The sequence below is a fragment of the Prionailurus bengalensis genome, chromosome A3 (assembly GCF_016509475.1).
Source record: "Prionailurus bengalensis isolate Pbe53 chromosome A3, Fcat_Pben_1.1_paternal_pri, whole genome shotgun sequence".
NCBI classification, from domain to species: Eukaryota; Metazoa; Chordata; class Mammalia; order Carnivora; family Felidae; genus Prionailurus; species Prionailurus bengalensis.
In genome coordinates this window covers 62,299,778-62,322,880 of record NC_057354.1, presented here as the reverse complement: position 1 = coordinate 62,322,880, position 23,103 = coordinate 62,299,778, and the positions used below count along the sequence as shown (strand labels likewise).

Here is a 23,103-nt window from a genome sequence, read left to right as displayed (position 1 = left end):
TGTGACTTGGGAATACAGAGGAGCCTGGACACAATGGAAGCACCTGCAGGGTAGCAAGTAGTCAGGGAGAGGCCTTCTGGTGGCTCAGGCAACAACACCCAGTGAGGCCCACACTCTAGGGGGAATGGAGTGAGACCATGAGCTGGTCCCTGAACTCTGTGATGACTGTCATCATAGCTCTCCTCCCTCTTTTTGGCAGACTGGGACAGACCAAGCAGCACCCAAGGCCAGAAGAGGGAAGTGCCCACTCCCCCCCCCCCCCCCCCAATGCAGCCCTGACTGGGCTGTTCGGCCAGCATGCTCCCGCCACCTAGTGGCAGGTCTGTGCTCCTCACCTGGAAGAGCCACTGGAGCAGGGGCACAGGGCAGTCGGGGGTGTGTAGGTAGAGGTTGCTCAGGAGGCCACTGCGCAGGAAGGAGAGCTGCTGAGCCAGTGGGCAGCTGCGGAGACAGAGGAGTGAAGTTAGGAGAGCACGCAGCCAGCCTGGCAGCCTCCCTCAACATGCCTGTCTCACGAAAGCTGCGGGGGATTTCCATATTTCAGCTTTACCAGATGCCAGAATCACATCAGTAACTGCTATGGACAAAAATGCTTGGAGCCCTTGATGCCAGGAGCTGTCAGAAGGAAAAACAACCCACACCATCACCAGAATCATTTGCTCTCCATGAACATCTCTGAGTGTTTTAAACATATGAATGGATGGTACATTTTGTCCTTTCCATTTGATGGAGGGGAAAACTGAGGTATTTACCAAGGTTGCAAAGAGGCTCTGTGTCGAGATGAGGAGTCACCTCTTAGCCAAGGGCCTGGGCTGCAATGGGCAGACAGAATTACCCTCGGGGCCCACGTGGGACCAGCGTCTGAGATCCAGTTACACAGAGCGTTTCTGACCTGTCTTGTGTTTTTCCGAAACAAAGGACACCTGAGAAGATGGGAAAATAACAGAAAGAGGCCCAAGATGGAGACATTCTGGGAAGGAAATAACAAACAAGGGTGTCACAAAAGATTCTCCAGGAACCACGTGAGTGAGGAGCAAAGTCAAGGTGTGTGTGTGTGGGGGGGGGGGGGGGCGGGGATGGCACTCAGGCATACGGGACCCTGTGGGGCTACAGGAAGCTCTCAAAAATCAAACTGCCAGGATGGAGAGGAGCCTAGCTTTGAATACTCTGTGGCCCTGGTAGACCATCCAGACAAACAGGATCCCAGGTCCCTATAAAACGACTTGAACTATTTCACGTGGCCGTAGGGCCTCTGGTGGATGGTGCTTTCAGAGTCACTTCGGAGGGGCTGGCTGGGTTTCACCACCCTTCCTGGGTACCCCCAGGGAGGCTGGGTTTGGGGTAGGGTTCTCTGACCCTCTGCATTTTGTGAATGCTCCTTTGCTCTCTTGTTCTAGATGATGTCTCAAAGGCGATGAATATGGATTCCAGGAAATGAAAAAGTAACTTCATGTCTGTTCTCCTTTTTAATGGCCAGATCCATGCAAAGAACATTTCAGATAACTCTTTCAGTCAATTTCAGATGACTCTAGATAGAAATTTCATCGGTAAGCCCAACCTTCTTCTCCTTTTTAAAAAGGACATATTTTAATCTGCCAGGAACAGAATGCTCCAAAAGAAAGATTCTTGTCTGAGCCAAGTTGCTGTCTCTTTGAGTATGTCCAGGCAATTTACAAATTGTATATATTTTTTTCCAAAATATTTAAGTTCAGGGGAGAAAGTGGCTTTGTTCCTATGTCTGTGAAGCTGACCACTCTAAAATAGACCTTTATTTGTACATACAAACACGTGTACACCCCAGGGCTGCTGGCACACTCCGCTCTAATTCACGTGCTCGGTCACACAGACACTTTCATGGGCTGACCCCGCAATGCACGCATGGTTCAAGCACAGCACCCTGAACACAGACAATAACCAAGTGAACAATGCCTGGAAGACCTCACAGATTGACACGTCCTGGCCAGGAGCCATGTGGCAAGGAGGCTGGTACTCCGGAACTCTAAGGAGACTCTGGCTCTGGCATTCTGCTCAGGGGGCACCCCACCAGTTTCTCAGTAGGGGAATTGATTGTACAAGCCCCTGTTGGCTCAGATCATCACATTTCCAACTGCTGCTCTGAGGGAGAGATACCCTCTGGTTACAATGTCTCCTTTTTCAGCTCTGCCAGCCTCCCAGCAGCCCAGTATCTGCCAGAGAAAAGATCAGGCTGCCTTTGAGTTCGCTGTTGCCCAGTTAGGTTTAGCCTATAAGACAAGGAGCAAGAGATAGGCAGAAAGGGCATGATCCAGCTGTGCCTTGAAAGGAATGGCTTTCAAGGAATTCTGTGCTTAGAGCTATGTGAGAGGCAAGGAATCTCTTGTGTAAGCTGGATCACAAGCCTAGTGTGTGCACGCTCGGTGAAGGCAGTACTGCTTCACCTCGGTGAAACCATAAGCTCTCTCCCTTCAATGGCAGGGATAAGGCTGATTGTGCAGACACTGCCCTGGATCTGTGATCTGCGGCAGGAGGGGGAACCTGGAGGAAAAGGGTGGGGAAACTAGGTATATGTGCCCAAAGCTCATGCAGGTTACAGAATCAATTTTAAATTTATGAAAATACCCACTTCATGTCCGCAAGCCAAGAACGCTGACCCTGGGTCCAACTGGGTGCCTTTGCCTGCTACAAAGCCAATCCTAAATTGGAAGTTATCCTGAGACTGTCAGAGGACCTGGGAGTGAGAAGGGGAGGGACAGAGCCTCCTGGGCAGCACATGCCAAGCAGGCCTGGCTGGGCGAGAAGCCCCAGCTGTCAAGTCTGAGGATCCCTGTGACAGGTTCCCACCTGGGATAAGAAGTAGCCACAGCCAGAATACTGTCCAGCCACCTGTGGCAAGGCACAGGAACAGAAGGAAGTAAGGGGGGGGTGGGGAGGAGTTTGGTGGTGGTGGAAATTGAGGGGAGGGGATTAGCCGAAAAGGGGAATCACACAAAACAAAGGACCAGCTTGGGTCAGCACGCTGGGCTCCTGGGCAGAGTTGTGACCTTCTACTTGGACTGTGTGTTCCCGATAACGCCTGAGTACACATTCCTCTAGCCTCTATATCTTCATCCATTTTTTGGGCAGCAGTCCCAGAGGGCAAAGGATCTAAATGCGCTGGGAATCCCAAGTGATGGCAGAGGGATAAGTACCAAGTGTAGTTATTTACACAGCATCAGTTTCTGTGTCTTTGCCAAGTTCCTCAAATGCAAGTTTAAGTCAAATGCCTCAGGAGAACAGAAAGGAATAATGGGCAGAGCCTTCATCCTTGCTCTTCCTCTTTTTCTTTCTTTCCTTTGTTTAAAGATGAGTGAGCACCCTCCAAAGGCAGAAGTCCAGGGATCCCAGCAACCACCCAGCCGGCTGCTTCCCCTGGCTCTTTACTTTTGGGGGCAGCCGAAGCCAGTGAGGCAGCTCAGCCCCATCCATACTCCGTAACTGCTGGATTTATTTCACCCAGGCTACAACCCTGGCATGCCAGTGAGACAGGGAAACCAAAGGGACCCCATGAGGAAGAAAGGTGTTTTTCTCCTTTGCTTCTTATCCGGTTTCTATCCTTGCTAGGACCTACACCCCCACCTCACTTTACACAGGTCTTGTAATGCAAATAGCTTACGGCCTCCCCTTAAGGGACCAGGAGTTAATGATTCTCTAGAACAAATAACACCTAAGGAAGGACCAGGTGAGAACTGAAGAAGCTATCTTATGCGTATTTCAGACCTCCTGGAGCTAGACATCTGGAAACCAAGGCCCTTTGGCTCCAAGGAATAACACCTGGGCCCTCATCTTTGTTCTAACTGGTTCCTGGATGTTTGAGAGGACACATACATCAGACCACTGTCCTCAGTAAAAACCCCAGACCCCGAACAAAGACGAGACTCCTGCTCTTTTCCTTTTCCAGTCTTCCAGATGCTCCGACTCTCTCTCTCTCTCTCTCTCTCTCTCTCTCTCTCTCTCTCTTCAATAAACTCTACTTTCACCTTCTGCTGGCTCATGTTTGATTTCCACCCTGCGTGAAGCCAAGGACCGTCTTGGCTGGTTCTGCGACCCACCCCTTCCTCCACCACCCCAGGTCCTTGGACCAAGCTTGCTGGCATCACCAGGAAGTGGAAGAGGTCCTGGCAAAACAAGAGGCCTCAGGGAGATCCACTGTACAAGCCCATTTACATCTACTGGGCTCAGACCCGGCCTCCTCCTCCTGCCTGTAGAAGTGTTCACGGAAGAAGGGCTCCCTGAGTATACACTGTGAACACCTCACAGGAACAATGGCAGACACACTCTGAGGACACTTCTGACACTCCTGCACACTCTGTGTGGGCCCAGGTAAGGCCACGAATAATTCAGCAGGCAATCTCCACCCTTCCCATGGAGTTTGCCCTGGCCTCTGAGCTGCATGTGGGCATAGGTCCCAATGCTTCTCCCCTTGGGGGGTGATCAGATTTCTTTTTGAACTGCTGTCAAGGGAGGGAAAGGTTCGGCCCCTGGTACCAACTTCTGCCATAAAGGCATGTGACTTTGGTTCCAAGGAACTGACCTCCGAGGTCATACATCCAGCTGGGTGATGACGAGACAGAATCGTCCAGGCCAGCTCCAATCCTGGGGCTGTGGGCTCCAGGAGATGGGCTCTTGTGCATAAACCTGTGTAGATGCAGCCCGGGAGAAAGGCCTGGAGCCCACACACTGAGGCTGCCCGCACTTGCCTGGCAATCTGTGCCAAGATTCCCCACTTCATACAGTGGGGAGGAAGATGATGTCCCTCTCCACAGAAGGATAAGGAAACGTGGATCTATTTTAAGAAGTGGCTTTTAAAAGTTGCATTCACTTTTTACCCTAAAACCTCTCCTGTTAAAAACAAAACATGTTCATTTAGAAAGTTCATAAAATGCAGAAGAATATAAGGAAAATAAAAGTTACCTGTAATCTCACAAAGTGCTAGCTTTTTGTATGGCAAAAAAATCGAACCATATTGTCTCTTGAGAGATCAAGTAACCTTTTATTCTTCCTCCATTTTTGTGTTTCCGGCTGAGCACAGTGGGGGTAATTATTGAACCACTATTTCCCTCTCTTGTGTCTGCGCTTGAAATCCTTGGCACAAGTAGGAAATAAAAGATGGCCCCAAGGCTAAATGGTGACCTTCAGGAAGTGGCCCTTACCCACTGCGTAGCAGGGGCCACCTGACCTGACCATGTGTAAGGCGGAGGGCATTCCTCCAGAAAGGCCCTCGGCTCCAGTGGCTGGCAAAGCCATCTCAACTGAGCTTCATTAGCATACTTGGGGGAGGAGGGTCTGAATTCCTCACTCCAGGGAGGCTGGCCGGCCACCTGGCCCCATTTGGCAGGGCTGCCGGGCTCCCGTGTCACTGCTGCATGGGCCATCTCGTCTGTCAAAACACTTCCTGCTGGCAGTCCAGTCTGGGACAGGAAACATGCTGTCCACACAGACCACAGCCGGCTGAGGCAGCTCTGTGAGACGCCTTCCTCTCTCCTCCCCTCTCTCCTGTTCTTTCCCCGCCATTCTCCCATTCTCCGCCCCTCCCCTTTCTCCTGTGCCACTACTCTTCTTCTTTTCCCACAACCCCTTGTTGTTTCTTGTTTTCCCTTTTCATCATCCCCTTTATTAGACACCTTTTCATCACGGCAATGTCAGCCTTTACCAATAGGCAGACAGACACTCAGGCCCAGTCGCCTCATGGCACATCCGGGGCCACATTTCACACAGTTATTTGTGTATAAAGATGTTTTCTACCACACTGCTTACAGAAAGGTTGGAAGTAACATATATGTTGAGAAAAATGAGGAAAACGGTTAAATATGTTGGGGCATCAATGCCATACAATATTATTTCACCATTCACATTATGACTAATTGAGACATTTGGCCTTGTTTGAATACCATATAATACACATTTTGAAGACAACTGAGGAAATCTGAACACTGACTAATATTAACGGTATGAAGAATATGTATTTTTTAGGTGTAATAATGGCATTTAAGTTATATCTAAAGGTAGTCCTAAAAAAAAAAAAGGGTAGAGTCTTATCTTTTGACACAAACTGAAATACTTACAGATTAAAGTATATGTGCCTGGAATTTGCTTAAAAATAACCCTGAGGAGATGGCGCACCTGGCTCGCTCAGTTGTTAAACATGCAACTCTTGATTCGGGTCACAATCCCAGAGTCTTAGGATGAAACCCTGCATTGGGCTCTATGTTGAACGTGGAGCCTGCCTGGGATTCTCTCTTTCCCTCTCCCTCTCCTCCTCCCCTGCTCACTCATGCTTTCATGCTCTCTCTCTCTAAAAAAATCCTGAGGGGACAATGTTAGTGGGCACTGGTTGAGATGGAACAAGATTGGCTTTGAGTTGACTGTTGGAAGTTGAGTGATGAGTATGTGGGGAATTATTATACTGTTCTCTCTACATAAAGTATGTAAAGCTTGAAACTTCCCGAGATGGAAAGTTTTAAAGGAAAGACATCAAAATGCCGTTACCTTTATATTATGAAATTAGATGGGTTTAGAATTAATGAAATAGACATAGGAGCCCTAAATAGCTGGAAAAGACAACAAAACTCCTGCTTTCAAGAAATCACGGGGATAGCTCAAGTTCTGTGCTCCCTGCTGGCTGGTGTGGGTTCCGTGGACTCCTCTCCATCCCCTTGGCCACCAAGGCCCAGCAGGGCACTGGCCTCATGAGCACGAGTGGACAGCCACTGCACTGAGTCCTACGGGCTTTCTCTCTTATTCTTAGATATATGGATTCACAACTGCAAGTGTTGAGTGTTACTGTGGTAAAGTTTCAAAATTCCCTTAAAAAGCAACACAGGCAGTGGCTATGTGAGAGTGAACGTAAATTTCCTTCCACAGAGGAGAGCAACTGGGCAGCTGTCCAATGTTAACACAGTGTGCACTTATGGCCGGGGACAAACTTTTCACCGTTAGTATTGCACACTGACTGAAGGGTGGTGTCTCCAATGAGCAGATGGAAATGACGATGATGTGCTCTGGAAAACTGCTGGATGGCCCAGAAAGTGGCTCCAGTGTTGATGGAGACAACCCCAAAGGCAGGTATGGTGAGTCTGACTAAAGTTGTTCCATGAAACTGGGGTGTGGGAGAGGAAAAAGCAATATGAATAGGGAAATACACAACTTACCTAGTATTTGCTATAATATAGTCCTTTTCAAAGTATGCACATCTAAATCAGTAAATTAAATGTTATAAGTAGACATGTGTGACCGTTTCATCTATATCTCTGAAAACAGACGTATCCAAATCGGCTAAAACACGGCTTTGAATTTCCTCATTTGGGGTAGTCCTAAACACTGGGCTCCATGAGGGAGAAGGCCTGGCCATGCCATGCCGACATTTACCTGAGGAAGAGCCCTTCCAGGTGGCTACGTGGCTTCAGGTGTGAACAGTCCAGGATGCAATACAGGGGATGACGCCTGGGTAGAAACACGGTTTCACCGGGATGTACTGGTGGGATGACCTGTAGTGACATGGAGAACCTCTCCACCAGCATCCTGCCAAAGCAAGGAGCCAGAGAGCCAAGGGTCAGGAGGCACACCTGGTCTGCAGCACAGAGGGAGGCTGGGAAGGACTGTAGGTGCCCCTGCCGTGCAGCCAGGGCCTGGTGGAGACAAGACTGGGGGGGGGGGGGGGGGGGGGGGGAGACAGCGCCACCTGCTGATAAAGAAGGAGCCTAGGAGATGCAGACCAAGGAACTCTGCCATCCCACTCTCTGTCATGCACCCCAATCCCTTGCTTGGGACATTAGTCCAGGAGCCAGAAGTCCTGGTCCCAAACCCAGCCCCACCCATTGGCTTTGTTTAGCTCAAACTTTCACTGAGTGCCACGATGCGTAGGTGCCAGGTGCTGAAGGATGAGTCAGTCGTGGGCTGCCACTGCACGCCTAACAGAAAGGTAAACAAAATCACCACAATAGCCTTCAGCAAGTGGGCCAGCCGCAGAGCTGCCTGCACGGTGCTGCTAGGAGCAGAGGAGAGAAGCTCTGGGTGCAGCCAGGGTCAGGGAGGGCATCTGCACAGTGAAGGAGCCTGGACTCTTCTTCTGGAGCACCAGTCCTCAGGCTCTTGTGATCAGGAGGACTCCCCAGGGAGGTCTGCTAAAATGCAGAGTTCTAGGCCCTGCCCTGCCTTATGAGTCTGATTAGTAGATCAGAGCTGGGTCCCAGGGACAGGGAAGGAACAGAAAGAAGAGGGGACACATTCTAACTCTGTAGGGAGAGGGAAAAATTGTCAAGCTTTAATGACCCATTTAAGAGGGAATAGTGGGTGAAAACAGCAAGTTTCAGATAGGAAGTGTGTACGTGTGTGTGCATAGGTATACACGCAGACATATGCACACACACATTCTTAGACACATTCAACAACCCACATGCATCTGATACACCCAAGTATGAGCTGGAGTCATCCCTAGGGAACAGGATTGGGGGGAGGGATAAGAGGAGACATTTCCTGTTTACTTCATACAACTGTGTTCTGCTTGATTTTTGTAGAGATATAACAGATACACAACACACATTTAACAACAATAATAGCAGCCAAATCAAACAAGCTACAAGCACTGCATCCCCTCCTCTTACTGGAGGATGGCCTGAGCCCTGACAGTGAACTTGGAGGGGGGACAGCACTTGGGGCTCCCATCAGGGTCTGGGACACAAGCAGCTGGCACTGGAAGTGGAGCAGTGTAGCTGGCAGCCCACCGCTCCCCAGATGAAATCTGTCTCACTTTCTGGCCAAGGGACCCAAGAAAAGGTGCTGACGCACGTCATAGGCTCATCCTGAGGATGAAGTGACACAACGCGTGGAAATGACATGAAAATACCAGGGAGATTCTGTCCTGTAGCCTTTTGCAAGCAGCCTCTGCAAACCATCACACAAATGGTAAAATGATCTTCTGTTTTGTTAATTTCTTTGCCATTTTGAGTATATACAGCTTAGGTTGTTTTTGTATTTTAAAAAAAGTACAAATTATTAAAAGCCTTTAGGAATTAGGCTCATCTGTAAAAGGGTCTTAGCCCTATCCCCCAAACGATCATACAAAGGGACTTTTGTGATATTAAATATAATGTATGTGCATTAAGAGTTCTGAGATGAGTCTTCCATGTCTAATTGGAGATTTCCTGTGCAGCCCCAAAGAAAGGATAAAGGATGATGTTGTAGTTTAAATATTCCCCCCTCCCCTGCCCCAGCACACATAAGGTCTTTTAACTTTAAGAAATAGAGAATGTAGGATGGCATCTATTCAAGATGCAAGCCAATCCTTAGAGCATGAGGGGATGTTCTGGCTCTGGAAGCTTGTGGGGGTCTCTTCTACAACGGGCATCTGTGGCAGTCATGTGACTCCTGGTCACAGACAACTGTTCTAACAGATGGTGGCTGGCCCCCAGCCCCAGCCTCACCCCTTCCAGACCCACATCTCTCCTTGGCCCCATTCACGGACAGAAGAGGCTGCTGGCTTGTTGTATCCGTGAGTAATTTTCTTTGAAGCAGAATGTTGAACTGTCCCATCAAAAATGATCCCACATCAAAACAACCACCTCAAAGTAGCTGTTGTCAAAAAGGCTTTCTCAAAGTACTACTTGAAAATGTCATGTGCCCAGAAAATCATCAGCGATTTCAAAGCCTGGAACACCTGGCTTAAGCCAGTTCCCCAGATAACTCCCTTCTGTGGGGAATTTCAAAACATCCAAGCCACGACTTCCAGAATCCTTCACTAGAAAGGTGAAGAGCAAGAATAGTTAATTCTTGCTATAGAGATTTTTAAAGACGTTCAAAACGTTTCATTCCAAGGCTATCTATCCATTGAGTAGGACATCTGGGAACAAATCCATGAGTCCCAACTTAGACAATTGTGTTTATCACTTATGTTGCCACCAAGGCACTCTTGTCCAAAGAGGCCTTAGCCCAAACCCAGTGGCTCCATTCAGTCTCCACACTCCACCACATCTGCCCTTTTGGGTTCACCATGTGACTTGCATGACATCCTTTCTCTGGGTCTCTAGGCAGCATGTGAGTAGCTCTCTAACTATCTGGGATGGCTGTTCAAATCTGAACACTCACAGATTTTCACAGTGGAAAGTAAAGGTTAGGAGGCAGGGGTCCTCCCAATCAAGGCCGTGGGTCAGCAAACTACAATCTGTGGCCAACTCCTGCCCATTTCTGTAAACAAGGTTTTATTGCAACACAGGCATGTTTATTCATTTATGCATTGTCTATGGGAGCTTCCCTGTTACAACAGCAGAGTTGAGTGGTTGCAACAGAGAGTGCATGGCCCTCAAAGCCTAAAATATTTACTATTTATGAACACAGAATTTGCTGATCCCTGCTCTAGCCCAGAGATGACTATCAGAAAAACTTGAGAAAAAAAAAAAGCACACAGCCAGACAAGGTACCGCTCATAACCATGTCTGGGCAACAAAAGCAATGTAAACCATTTGGAGATCCTAAAATGGAGGCCCCAAAGGAGTCTGTATGTTATCACTCAACATTCCCTTAGTAAGTGGAGGCAGAATGCGAACTTAGAGTATGCATGAAAACTTGACCTATCATTGCTTAGACCAATGCTTACTAACATAACTCAGGCTGACAGAAAAAGCAAAGCCTGAACAGGAAGATGCTCCAGGGCATGGTGACCAACTGCCTGCAGCCACATGGTCACATGAGGTGACCTCATCCCCTGCAGACTCCACCCCAGCCCCTCCTGGAAACTGGGTTCCTGAGGAAAGGAGGGAGGGAGGAAGGTGGGGGGGGGGGAAGAAATGAGAGAGGGAGAGATGCAAGGAGGGGGAAGGAAGAAAGCAAGAAAGGAAGAAAGGAGGGAGGGAGGGAGGGATGGAAGGAAGGAGGAACCAAGTAAAAGAAAGACATACAGAAAGATCTATTCTGACTTCACTTCCCCCTTCAGCTACTGTGCATTTTTCTCTTCCCACCTCTCCTCTTGTTCTCCTGTGGGACTATTCCAGTTAGGTTCGTCCCCAGCAACCCACCAGAGCTGCTTTTGTCAAGGTCACCATGACCTCTACATTGTGCCCTTGGGCCCCTGTTCTTCTCTGTATACACTCGCTCCCCAGGTGATCTCATCCAATTTGTGGCTTTAAACATCACCTACATATGGTGCCTCCCAAGCTTGCCTCTCCAGATGAGGGTATTCAAGCTGTCTCCCTGGTCTCACCTCTGGGATCCCCCAAACGAACTCCTGATCCCACAACTGCCCCACCCCAGCCTTCGTCACTTAGTCTTCCCCAAGTTAGACAACTCCAAACTTCCAGTTGGTCAGGCCCAATCCTAGGGGTCCCTTTCAGCTCCCCTCTTTCTCCCATACCCTCCCCATCCAGTTCACCAATAAATCCTCTTAGTTCCACCCTAAGAATATATCCAGAATTTGCCTACTCCTTACCCCCCCACCCTCACTCCCAGCCACCCTCACTTCTCAAGATTACTGCCATGGCTCATTTGCCTGTCTTTCTTCTTCTGCCCTCGCCACACCCCACCCCCATGCTCCCCAGTCTATTCTTGACACAGAGGCAGAGGATCCTGCTTGGAGCAGTGGCGGCCGGCTCACACAGGGGAAAAGCTCAGATGTCAAGCCCACCCTTATTCTCCCTGACCTCCTCTCCCCTGCCCTCCCCTCCAAGGCTGCAGGTAAGTTCCCCCTGCAGGGCCCCCAGAGCTGCTTCGCCCCTCCTTCTTAGGGCTCTGCCAGAAGCCAGCCAGCTGCTCACCGAGGCCTTCCCTGACCCTCAAGCACAACCTCAGGCCTTCCACACTCCTTATACCACCTCTCTCTCCTTTCTCCTGAGCACTCGTCACCTATCTTCACTCAGGAGGGCAGAGATTTCTGTCTGGTTTTGTTTTTGCTGAATCCCAAGGGTCTGTAGAAGAGCCTGGCACAAAGTTGGCATTAATAGATGCTTTCTGGCTGGCTGGCTGGCTGGCTGGACAGGTGGATAGACGGGTGGCTAACAGAGTACCCTGAAGATGGATTCAACTGTGGTCCCTCAGCATCTCTGAGACACACTGGTTCAGGTAACACCAGCCCACCCCCAGCCAATGGCCCAGTTAAATCATGGCCAGGAGACCCCCACCCACATGACAGCGCTGACAAAAGCCATCTTCTTTTCTCCAGACAGGGGAAGACGAAAAATGTCATATGGCCATATTCTCCCCTTGAAAGACAGTTTTCTCTTAGACTGCAGTTTTGTACAGTTATTTTCCCAAGAGATCTGGTTCTATAAATCTGAGCAGACAACCGGGGCAGAGCAGGCTGTGTTTTTATAACTCCATGTCCTCAAAGGCCCCCACTGGACGCTGACACACAGTAGGTAATCAAATATTTCTGTAACCAATGAATGAATATAGGGGTTTTTTGGGGTTTTTTTTAATGTAGGTTTAAGAAAAGGAGGCAGCTTGATAACTCATAAATGTACACAAATTGCTGGTAAACTGTCTAAAACCGAGAGCCAGTTGACAATCCTCTGCCTTGAGAGGTGGATGCAGGGACTGCCCCCGCCCCCCCCCCCCCCCCAGCGGGGATGGGCCCTTGCCCCTTCCTGTGCCCACTACCCCCCACCTGTGCTCAGGTGTGAGAGGCGCCTCATCTTTAGCCAGATCCAGGGAGTAGAGGTCAGGACAATCATGCAGAAGCAGCTTCTCTCGCTCCTGCTCCAGGGCCTGTTCCCTGCAGAGAGATGAGAGCCGACAACAGAGGTCAGCGCTGTCCCCAGTCATCCAACCCTGATACTGGGTTAGGCCTAGGAATGGGGGCCACGGCCCTGAACTCCTGCATAAAGGCCTTCAATGTTAGATTTGGACGGGGCAGGGGAGAGGCATCACGTTGCATCCATTGCACTCTCTCTGAATAAGCAGTTAAGAGCAGACAGGCCTCAAGGAAAGTTTTCACCACACAGCTTCAAACATGCCTTTGTTTGTGTGCCTTGTTTTGGATTTGCCCACTTTTTAACACATCACATCGAGGCCTGTGCCTAGCTCCTTCTCCTCCTCCTGGGGTCGGGCCACACTGACCTGGAGAGGTCCCAGGTTCATGGCTCCCAGAGCCCCTGACACATGGCCTGCCTCTCCAGCCCCAGGGGCAGTTCTCCAGGTCCTGCTCATTCCCTTCCTCTCCCTACCCTGTGGCCTCTAGCCCCAGAGGTCTGTTCCCACCACAGCCTGCATGCCTACCATTATCTTGCTAGATACCTGACTCCCTCACCTCCCTCCTGCCCTAACCATACTAAACTCCCAAGCAGGTACAAGTGCATCCTTCGGCCTTCTGGATCCTTGCTTCCACAACAACCAGGGAGCCTCCCCAGCCCTTGGCCTCCCCCTCCAGGTGCTCGCCCTGGCTTTCCCCAAAGGTCCTCAGTTCCTAAAGATTTTATCTCCAGCCCAGGCCGCTGTCTGGAGTTCAGATCCTCCTAGCCAGCCACAACTGGATGATTTCCAGCTGAATGTGCCCAGGATCCTCTGAAGCCACACGTCTGGGTCTGAATTCCCTTCCACACAGGTCCCAGAGCCCCAGCCACCCAGGTCAGCAGATTCATCACAGCCCTACCACCTTCCTCCCAAGACCCCACCCAATCACTGTTCACCCTCCTTCCTCTCTCACCCTTCCCATCCATTCTCCATAATGTAGCCTGAGCGATCTCTGAAACACAGCAGGAATCACATCACTATCTCCTTAAAATTCTCCCAACTCAACCTTGTGTTCATGAGGCTTCTCATGACCCAGCCCTGGTTCACATCTTGGCTGTACCTCCTGCCATGTGGACCACCAACCCCTACTCTGCAGTGCTGAGAATTCCAGTTCTAGTCAGCCACCAGAATTATCTGCCGTACCCACCTTCACATGTGTGGTCACCCATGCTGCCCCCCAAATCTTCTTATCCTCCAAAGTTCAGAGATAAGGATACCTGTGGGGAGCCTCTTCTGACCCCCAGGTTAAATCAGGTGTCAGTATTCCAGGCCCCTCCACAGCAACTTTCTAGCATGGGAGATAGTGGAATCATTCAGTTAGATCTCCAGGTGAGAGGCTCCTGTACAATCACTTCCACCTATCTGGCACCTGGCACAGGACCTAGCCGAGTGAGAACCTCCCAGTGCCAGGTGCCTCGATGAACTTTACTTGCCTGCATCACCATCGTGGCAATAGTTGGGCTATACATCTCCGTCAAAGCTGCCTGCCTTTTCCCCTTCTCGCCCACGGAACACTTGAGTGGGAGCTGAGAGGCTGCCACATGGGCATGAATTGGGCAGAAGAGAGCAAGGGATTCTCCTTGCATCCCACCCACAGTAACCCTGAACAAGGGCTCTGGATGTGGCAGAGGTCTGGGGCTCTCTGCCTTCAAGATGCCCCCCTGCAACTCGGCTGCCGTACCACGTGCTCACTATTGATCAGAGCACACAGGACGCTCCAGGAGACACGCCGTGTAGGAGTGCAGCAGGCTGCTTGATCCTGAGGCGAGTTTGCTGGGAGTCTTAGAGGACAACCACCCCCCCCCCAAATTGCTGCCAACCCCATAGAATGAACATCTCAAGATGGACCCTTTTCCACGCTTACCGCTTCTCCTGTAGTAAGTAATCTAAGCTATTGGCATAGCTCTCCGAGGCTCCAGAGGTGAACTAGAGAAACAGGAGGTGAGAATGGGAGACAAACAGAAAGACAGACAGATAGAAGGGGAAAAAGAATAAAAGTTAATCTAAATTAAGCCCTTTATTTATTTTATTTTTCTGAATAGGCAACCCATTCAAATGATTAAAAAATCAAGAGGGATAAAGGCATATAGTAAGATGTCTTGCCTCACCTGCATCCCCAGCCAGCCAGGTCCCTCCCCACAGGTGACCACAGGTGTTTGCTCCTTGGTGTGCTTTCAGAGACATTTTACCCACAGACAAGCAAACACTAGTACATTATAGACTCCCTTCTGCCACCACCCGTAACACAAATGGCAGCAAACTATGAACCCTATTTTATACTTTGCTCTGTTCAATGAGTAGGATGTCTTTCATTTTTTAAATTATTTAAATTCAAGTTAACATACAGTGTAGCATTGGTGTCACAAGTAGAACCCAGTGATTCATTACTTACATATAACACCCAGTGCTCATCCCACCAACTGCCTTCCTTAATGCCCATCACCCATTTGGCCCATCCCTCCATCCACCTCCCCTCCAGCAACCCTCAGTTTGTTCTCTGTATTTAAGAGTCTCTTATGGTTTACCTAATTAATAGTATGTCTTGAGGGCATTCCATATCAATACTAAAGAGATAAGTTAAAAAAAAAACATTTCGGGGCCCCTGGTGGCTCAGTCGGTTGAGCGTCCAACTTAGGCTCAGGTCATGATCTCACGGTCTGTGAGTTTGAGTCCTCCATTGGGCTCTGTGCCGACAGCTCAGAGCCTGGAGCCTGTTTCGGATTCTGTGCCTCCCTCTCTCTCTGACCCTCCCCCGTTCATGCTCTGTCTCTCTCTGTCTCAAAAAAAATAAATGAACGTTAAAAAAAAATAAATAAATAAAACACCACAAACCTTTCTAATGTAGGACTAGAACATAATATATTAATTCCCTAGTGGTGGGCATTTAGATTACTGACAATCTTGGGCTATTACAATAATTAAGTCCTATTCTCAGAATAAACTTCCTGGATCCGTGTCCCCACAGTCTACCTATAAACAGCTATATATTCTCACCTAGCTTAAAGCTCATCACTAAAGTTTCCATTTAGGCATGTCAATCCACTGACTAGAGTTAGCCCAAGTCTTTGTGCCTGGCCTAGCCTAGACCCAGGCACCGAGGTCCCTCTTTTGCCCAGGTGGATAACCGCAACCTTAGCCTCAAAAGCCTTGAAGGCTCCCACACAGAAGTGGGATCCAATTTGGCACCACCCCAAGCCATCTGTTAGCAGGGACTAGTAGCAGATATAAGGGGAGAGATGCATCCTAGCCACAAGGGTTCATAGATGGGGAGAGGTTGGGGGTATGCAGTTGAGGAGGGATGGTTGGGGGCAGGTGGCCGACAAAGGGCAGTTGGGATATGGCCAAGGGAGAATGGCCAAAAAGGGGGTGGTCTGGAGGTGACTGAGGAGAGGTAGCAAGGAGAGGAGGCCAAGGGGTGGCTATTGGCTTACCAAGGTGTGGGTGTCCACCACTGGAGCTGTAGCCTTCTGGCTTGGGCCTGCCATGTTCCCGAACAGCTCCTCCAGTGAGGTCAGGCTCCCCTGGGGGTCCAAGTCCTGGGGCTCCTGGCCTAACTCCTCAGGCAGCTGGGGAGCCCATGTCCTCAGGCCCTGAGGGCCCCCTGGGCCCAGCCACCTCTGTGCTGGGGCCCCCCTGCTGGCCTGTGGTACTCTCAGGTTCAGGAACTCTATGGGTGGTGGGCTCCAATCAGTGGGGAACATGTCCCCAGCTGCACGCACTTTGCGCTTCTTTGACAATTTGGGAGTTGGAGCTGAGGTGGGACTGCAGCGCCGCCGGGTGGGGTGGAGGAGCCCCTGGTGCAGAGCATGGTCGAAGCAGCTGCTCTTCAGGTTAGGCAACAGGGTGGGTGCCACAGCGGCTGCCTGGACCCCTGTGGAGGGGACAGAGTATTATGGTATTCCACCACCTGCCCACCACCATCCCAGCCACCGTGCCATGCTGGGTGAGGAGAGGGGACAACTCAAGATTGCTGTGGGCAGGATGCAAGGGGAACACCTCAACCGTGGGTTGTCCACTTCCTTGTGGCCCTAAGCCTCAGAATGGCTCTACCTGTACAGGTAAGAGTGCCTACCTTCTCTCTGAGGAAGGGCTAGCAGAGTCTTCTGGGTCCTGGCCATCTGCAAACTGCTGGACGTTCTGTCCTAGAAAGAATGGCTTGTCAGGTGAGGTGAGCCTCCAGAAGAAAGCTAAATGCTCTGAAGTCCTAGATTCCCTAGAGAGGAGGGCAGGGTCCACTGGTGCCCAGGAGGGAAATCCCCCTCCAGTTCTACCCCAAGGACCAAGCTTGTGCACCATGAAGATCAAATTGCTGAGGTGAAAGGGGCTCCATGTGACCTCTCATTTCAAGGATGTGATAGGCAAGTGTAAGGACATCAACATTTTTTTAAAACCTGCATAAAATCAAAACTAGCATAAGTCCACAGGAAAGTTGTGTACTGAGAAGACACTCTGCACGTCTTGCTTGTTTGGTGTCACCCCCATAAAGGTTGTTTGCTCCCAAGGGACAGAGCAGGGCTATTTAGTCCCCGCCATTTTCCCAGAACCAGCACAGACCTGGCACACAGTAGGGCTTGGTGCGTTTCTGTTGAATGAATGAGTTAAAGATACCCAGAGGTGGTACAACAAGCCCCCTCCAGTGTTAGGAGCTGCCCTTCCTCAGCTAAGATGGGCCATGCCTCACACACACAGACACCTCTCATCATATCAGATTCAGGATCAGATCAACTGAAATGCAGATGAAAGGCGAATATCTGAATGAGCTAATGACCAAACGAAACAACCATTTACAAAAAACACAAACACTAACTCAACCAGGATTCAAACTCAACAACAGTGGAAGACACTCAAATCAATATGACTCTGAAGTATTCTTCAATGACAATGAAATCATAAAAAATTAAAAATTCATAATAACAAATGTTGACAAGGCTATGAAGAAATATATTGCTGTTAATACTGTAAAATGATTTACTCTTTTTAGAGAGCAATTGATCAACATAAAAATAACTGCAAGATGCGCCTGGGTGGCTCAGTTGGTTAAGCGTCTGATTCTTGATTTCGGCTCAGGTCATGATCTCACCATTCATGAGATGGAGCTCCGCATGGGGCTCTGTGCTGACAGCGGAGAGCCTGCTTAGATTCTCTCTCTCCCTCTCTCCCTTTGTCCCTTCCCCACTCTCTCTCTCTCTCTCAAAATTAATAAATAAACATTTAAAAAAAATAACTACAAAAATGTTCACACCTGGGAGAAGGGAACCCCAGAAACTTGTTCCTCCACGAAAGCAATAATTAAGCGGACAAAATCTGTCAGAACCAATACTTACAGAACTCTGGAATCTAATAAGAAACTGATAACAACCAGAGAATGAAGGCTTAATGAAGAAAGAAGCTGCTAAATTTCAGTAAAATTATGTTTGGGCTTTTGAACTTACCCGCCTATCATCCCCCACCCCCAGCTAAGAGGCAGTTGTGGAGGCTGGGTTCCCAGTGTGGCTTGCTGGTGCCACGGGGGCAAGATAAGCTTTATTCTCAAAGAATTGTGGTGGTGTGTTTTAGCCTGTCCCCTGGCGGCTCCTGGCTCCCCCGGGGGATCAACTCATCAACTCTGGGTCTTACCTTTGTTTTGTCCCACTTGGAACTTTCTCAGGGCTGGAGTGGCCTCCGGGGCAGTACTTGTTGAAAGTATTTAAAAACAAGGGGACCACCACAACCACCTGGGGCAAGGGATAACAGGTAGGGCAAGCAGCAGACAGTCTGCAAAGTCTGAAAAGGAAGAGGCTGAGGAAGGAGATACATGTTGGAGTAAAAGTTTTAAAAAGCTCCCACGTAAACCCGAGAGTCCAGAAGGCCACATGATTGCCCAGGGTTAACGTGTGCTTAGGAAAGACCTGAGAAGACCATAAGTTTTTACCTCTGGCTGATCATTAGGCTCCACATAAGCAGAAAGTGAAGGCTTAGGCAGAGTTGCATAAGGTCTGCCTAAGCTTTGAAGGAGTACTCCAACACAGAACCAATCTTTAAAGACCAGAAGAGTTTTATTGTGGTGGTGGCGGCAGCAGCATTTAAGGGACTTTCTAACAACTTACCAGTTAACCACCAAGTTAAAGGAACTGGGACTTTAGTGACTACACACAACAAAATAATAATGTCTTTACAAAAATAGCTTAGAAAAATCACTAAACAAACAACTACAACTCACAGCAACCAGCAACAGCAAATTCAGGTGGGGGGTAATCCTATTTACACAGTTACTGCATTATAATAGTCAAAGTGGATAATTTTCAACAAAAATTACAAGGAATACAAAGAAATAACAAAGTATGCCCCATTCAAAGACAGAAAAAAGAAAGGAAAAAAAACTGTCCCTAAGAAAGCCCAGGCACTGGACTTATTAGACAAAAACTTTAAATCAACTGCCAAATATGCTCTAAGAACTGAAGGAAACGATGACAAAGAACTAAAGAAACCAGGGGAGAATAAGGTCTCACCAAATAGAGAATATGAATAAAGATAAAGAAATTATAAAAAGGAAGTAGACAGATGTTCTGGAGTCGAAAACTATAAAAATTGAAATGAAAAAACTAAGTACAAGGCTTCAACACCAGATGTGAGCTAGCAGAAGAATCAGTGAACTTTTATTTGGGTCAATTGAGATGATCAGTTCTGAGGAACAAAATGAAAAAAAGAATAAGATGAACAGGGCCTCGGAGACCAGTGGGACACCATTAATTATATCAATAGATGCATAATAGGAGTCCAAGGAGTAGAGACAGAGATGGCAGGGGTGGGGTGGGGTGGGGTAGAGGGGGACAGAAAGAATATTGCACTTCCAAGAAGCTCAACAAATTCCAAGTAGGATAAATTCAAAGAGATCTACACCTAGATACGTCATAATGAAACTTTTAAACACCAGGGAGAGAATCTAAAAAGCAGGAAGAGACAATGCTTCATCACCTACAAGGGAGTCTCAATAAGATTAACAGGTGATTTCTTATCAAAACCCATGGAGATCAGCAGACAGTGAGATGAAATATCCAAAGTAAAGACAGAAAAGACTATGGACCAAGAATGCTGTCTCCCACAAAACTATCCTTCAAAAAAGGAGAAATGAAGATATTCCCAGATAAACAAAAACTGAGAAAATTTCTTTCTAACAAATTTGTTCTATCAGAAATACTAAAGTATATCCATCGGGGTAAAGTGAAAGGAAGGATATTAGAGAGTAACTTGAATCCACATGAAAAAAAAAGAACAGTGATAAAGATAAGAACATGGGTATACATAAAAGACAGTATAAATGTAGTTTTTATTTGTAACTCTTTTTCTCCTATCTTATTTAAAATACAACTGCATAAAGCAATAATTACAAATCTGTCTTTATGGGAAAACAATGTCTAAAGATATAATTTACATGACAATAACAGCACAAAGGAGGGGGTGGGAATAGAGCTACACAGTTGTAAAGTTTTGTATCTTATTGAAATTAAGTTGGTATTAATCTGAACTAGACTGTGAACTATGTGATATTTATAGGTAAGTAAAAATGCAAGTATTACTGTATTTTTGGTTTGTAATTCTTCTCCTTTCCATATTGATTTAAAAGACAAATGCATAAAACCACAATTACACATCTATGTTAATCAACACACAATGGTTCAAAGATGTAAATTGTTACAATAAAAACATAAAGGAGAGGGATGGAATTGTATAGGAGCAGAGTTTTTGTATATACTGAAGCTAAATTGGTAATTTTTTTAAAGTTTATTTATTTATTTTGAGAGAGAGAGAGAGAGTAAGTGGGGAAGGGGCAGAGAGAAGGAGAGACAGAATCCCAGCAGGCGCTGTGCTGTCAGCACAGAGCCTGATGTAAGGCTCGAACTCACAAACCGTGAGATCATGACCTGAGCCAAGATCAAGAGTTGGACGCTTAACCGACTAGGCCACCCAGGCGCTCCTGAAGCTAAACTGGTATTAATTCAAACTAGTTTGTTACAAATTTAAGATATAAATTATACTTTCCAAGGTAGCCACTAATAAAATAATTGGAAACAGAAATGAGCAAAGAGCCAAAATGGTACACTACAAAACAGCCAATTAAACATAAAAGAAGGCAGTAATGGAGGAACTGAGGAACAAAAAAGATGTAAGGTACACAGGAAACAAAATAGCATAATGGCAGAAATCCTTTCATATCAATAACTAGCTTAATTGTAAATGGAGTGAGCTCTCAAATCAAAAGGCAGATATTACCAAAATAAATTAAAAAAACATCCAACTATATGCTATCTGCTAAAGACTCACTATAACCACATAGGTTGAAGGTGAAAGGAAGAGATACCCCATGCAAATAGAGACCCAAAGACAGCTGAAGTAGCTATACATTAGTATTTGTCTGGTATTAACCAGACAAAATAGACTTTAAGTCAAAAATTACTGAGACAAAGAAAGCCTTTATATATTGATGTAAGGGTCATTCATCAAGAAGACATAACAATGAGGGGTGCCTGGGCAGCTCAGTCAGTTAAGCATCCATGACTCAGGTCATGATCTCACAGTTTGGGAGTTTGAGCCCCATGTAGGGCTTGCTGCTGTCAGTGCAGAGCCGACTTTGGATCTTCTGTCCCCCACCTCTCTCTGCCCACCTGACTCTCATGTGCTCTCTCAAAAATAAATAAACATTAAAAAGAAAAGACATAACAATTATAAACATACATGCAACTAAAAACAGAGCTCCAAAATATGGAAGCAAATTGGCAAAGCTGAAGGGAGAAATAGTTACAAAATGATAGCTGAAGGATTCAATATCCTCTTTTCAATAATGTAACTAGATAGAAGATCAAAAGAAAATATAGGACCTGAACAACACCATGAACCAAGTAGAAATAACAGACATCTACAGAACTCTTCACTCTGCAATAGCAGAATACACATTCTTTGCAAGTACACATGGAATTTTCTTCAGCATTGATCATGTTAGGCCACAAAACAAGTCTCAATAAATTTAAAAAGACTGAAATCCTATAAAGCATCTTTCCTGATCACAATAGAAACTAGACGTAAAAAACAAAAGTGGGAATTTCACAAATATGTAGAAATAAAACAACACTTAAATAACTAATGGATCCAAGAAGAAATCATATGAGAAATTAAAAACTACTTAGAGGTAAGCGAAAACAAACACAACATACCAAAATGTATGGGATGCAGTGAAAGCAGTGCTCCCAGGAAAATGTATAGCTGTAAACACCTGCATTAAAAAAGAAGATTGTTAAGGGACGCCTGGGTGGCTCAGTTGGTTGAGCACCCGACTTTGGCTCAGGTCATGATCTCACAGTTCATGAGTTCAAGCCCTACGTTGGGGTCTGTGCTGACAGTTCAAAGCTCAGAACCTAGAACCTGCTTTGGATTCTGTGTCTCCCTCTCTCTCTGGCTCTTACCCACTCATGCTCTGTCTTTTTCTCTCTCAAAAATAAATAAACATTATTTAAAAAAAAGAAGTTGTTAAATCGGTAACCTAACTTTATACTGTAAGGAACTAGAAAAAGAAAAGCAAACTAAACTCAAGGCTTGCAGAAGGCAGGAAACAATGAAGATTGGTGGGGAAGCAAAAGTAGAGAACAGAAAAAAAAAAACAACAGAGATAATCAACAAAGCCAAAAGCTGGTTCTTTGGAAAGACCAACAAAATTGACAAACCAAACCAGACTGACCAAAAAAAAAAAAAAAAGAGAGAGAGAGAGAAACTCATATTACTAAAATCAGAAATGAAAGACATTACTATCAACCTCAGAAATAAAAATGATTAAAAGGGAGAATACTATGAACAATTGCACAAATTAGGTACCTAGGTGAAATGGACAAATAATATACTTAGGAATAAATTTAGGAAAATTTAAACTCTGAAAATGACAGAACATTGTTGAAAAAAATTAAAGAAGACGTACCTTAATAGAAAGACATCTTGCATTTGTGGACTGGAAGGCTTAATATCATTTAAGATGGTAAACTCCTTGAAGTGGTCTATAAAATCAATGCATCCCTATCAAAATCCCAAAGGCCTTTTGGGGCAGAAATGGAAAAAGCAATTCTAAAATGCATATAAAAACACATGGGACCTTAAAGAAATTTTGAAAAAGAAAAACAAAGTTGGAAGACTCAAATTATCTGGTTTCTAAACTTACTACAAAGGGTGGTGGGAGAGACAGGCAAACCATAAAAGAGACTCTTAACTGTAGAGAACAAACTGAGGGTTGCTGGAGAGGAGGTGGGTCGGGGTTGGGCTGCATGGGTGATTGGTACTATGGAAGGCACTTGCTGGGATGAGCAGTGGGTGTTGTACGTAAGTGATGAATCACTAAATTCTACTCCTGAA

General features: G+C 47.0%; 1 protein-coding gene across 4 annotated transcripts in view; it reads right to left on the bottom strand.

The window, feature by feature from the left end:
- The window catches only part of FAM178B (family with sequence similarity 178 member B), a 114,555-nt gene that overhangs the window by 73,561 nt on the left and 17,891 nt on the right, over window positions 1-23,103 (bottom strand). For all 4 annotated transcript variants that reach the window (XM_043603236.1, XM_043603238.1, XM_043603235.1 and 1 more), the window contains exons 2-7: window positions 16,805-16,874; window positions 16,164-16,603; window positions 14,597-14,658; window positions 12,608-12,715; window positions 7,384-7,536; window positions 336-441 (exon numbers count right to left, since the gene is read on the bottom strand). In XM_043603236.1, coding sequence (XP_043459171.1) covers window positions 336-441; window positions 7,384-7,536; window positions 12,608-12,715; window positions 14,597-14,658; window positions 16,164-16,603; window positions 16,805-16,874 — 939 coding nt within the window. The remainder of the gene's footprint in view (window positions 1-335; window positions 442-7,383; window positions 7,537-12,607; window positions 12,716-14,596; window positions 14,659-16,163; window positions 16,604-16,804; window positions 16,875-23,103) is intronic.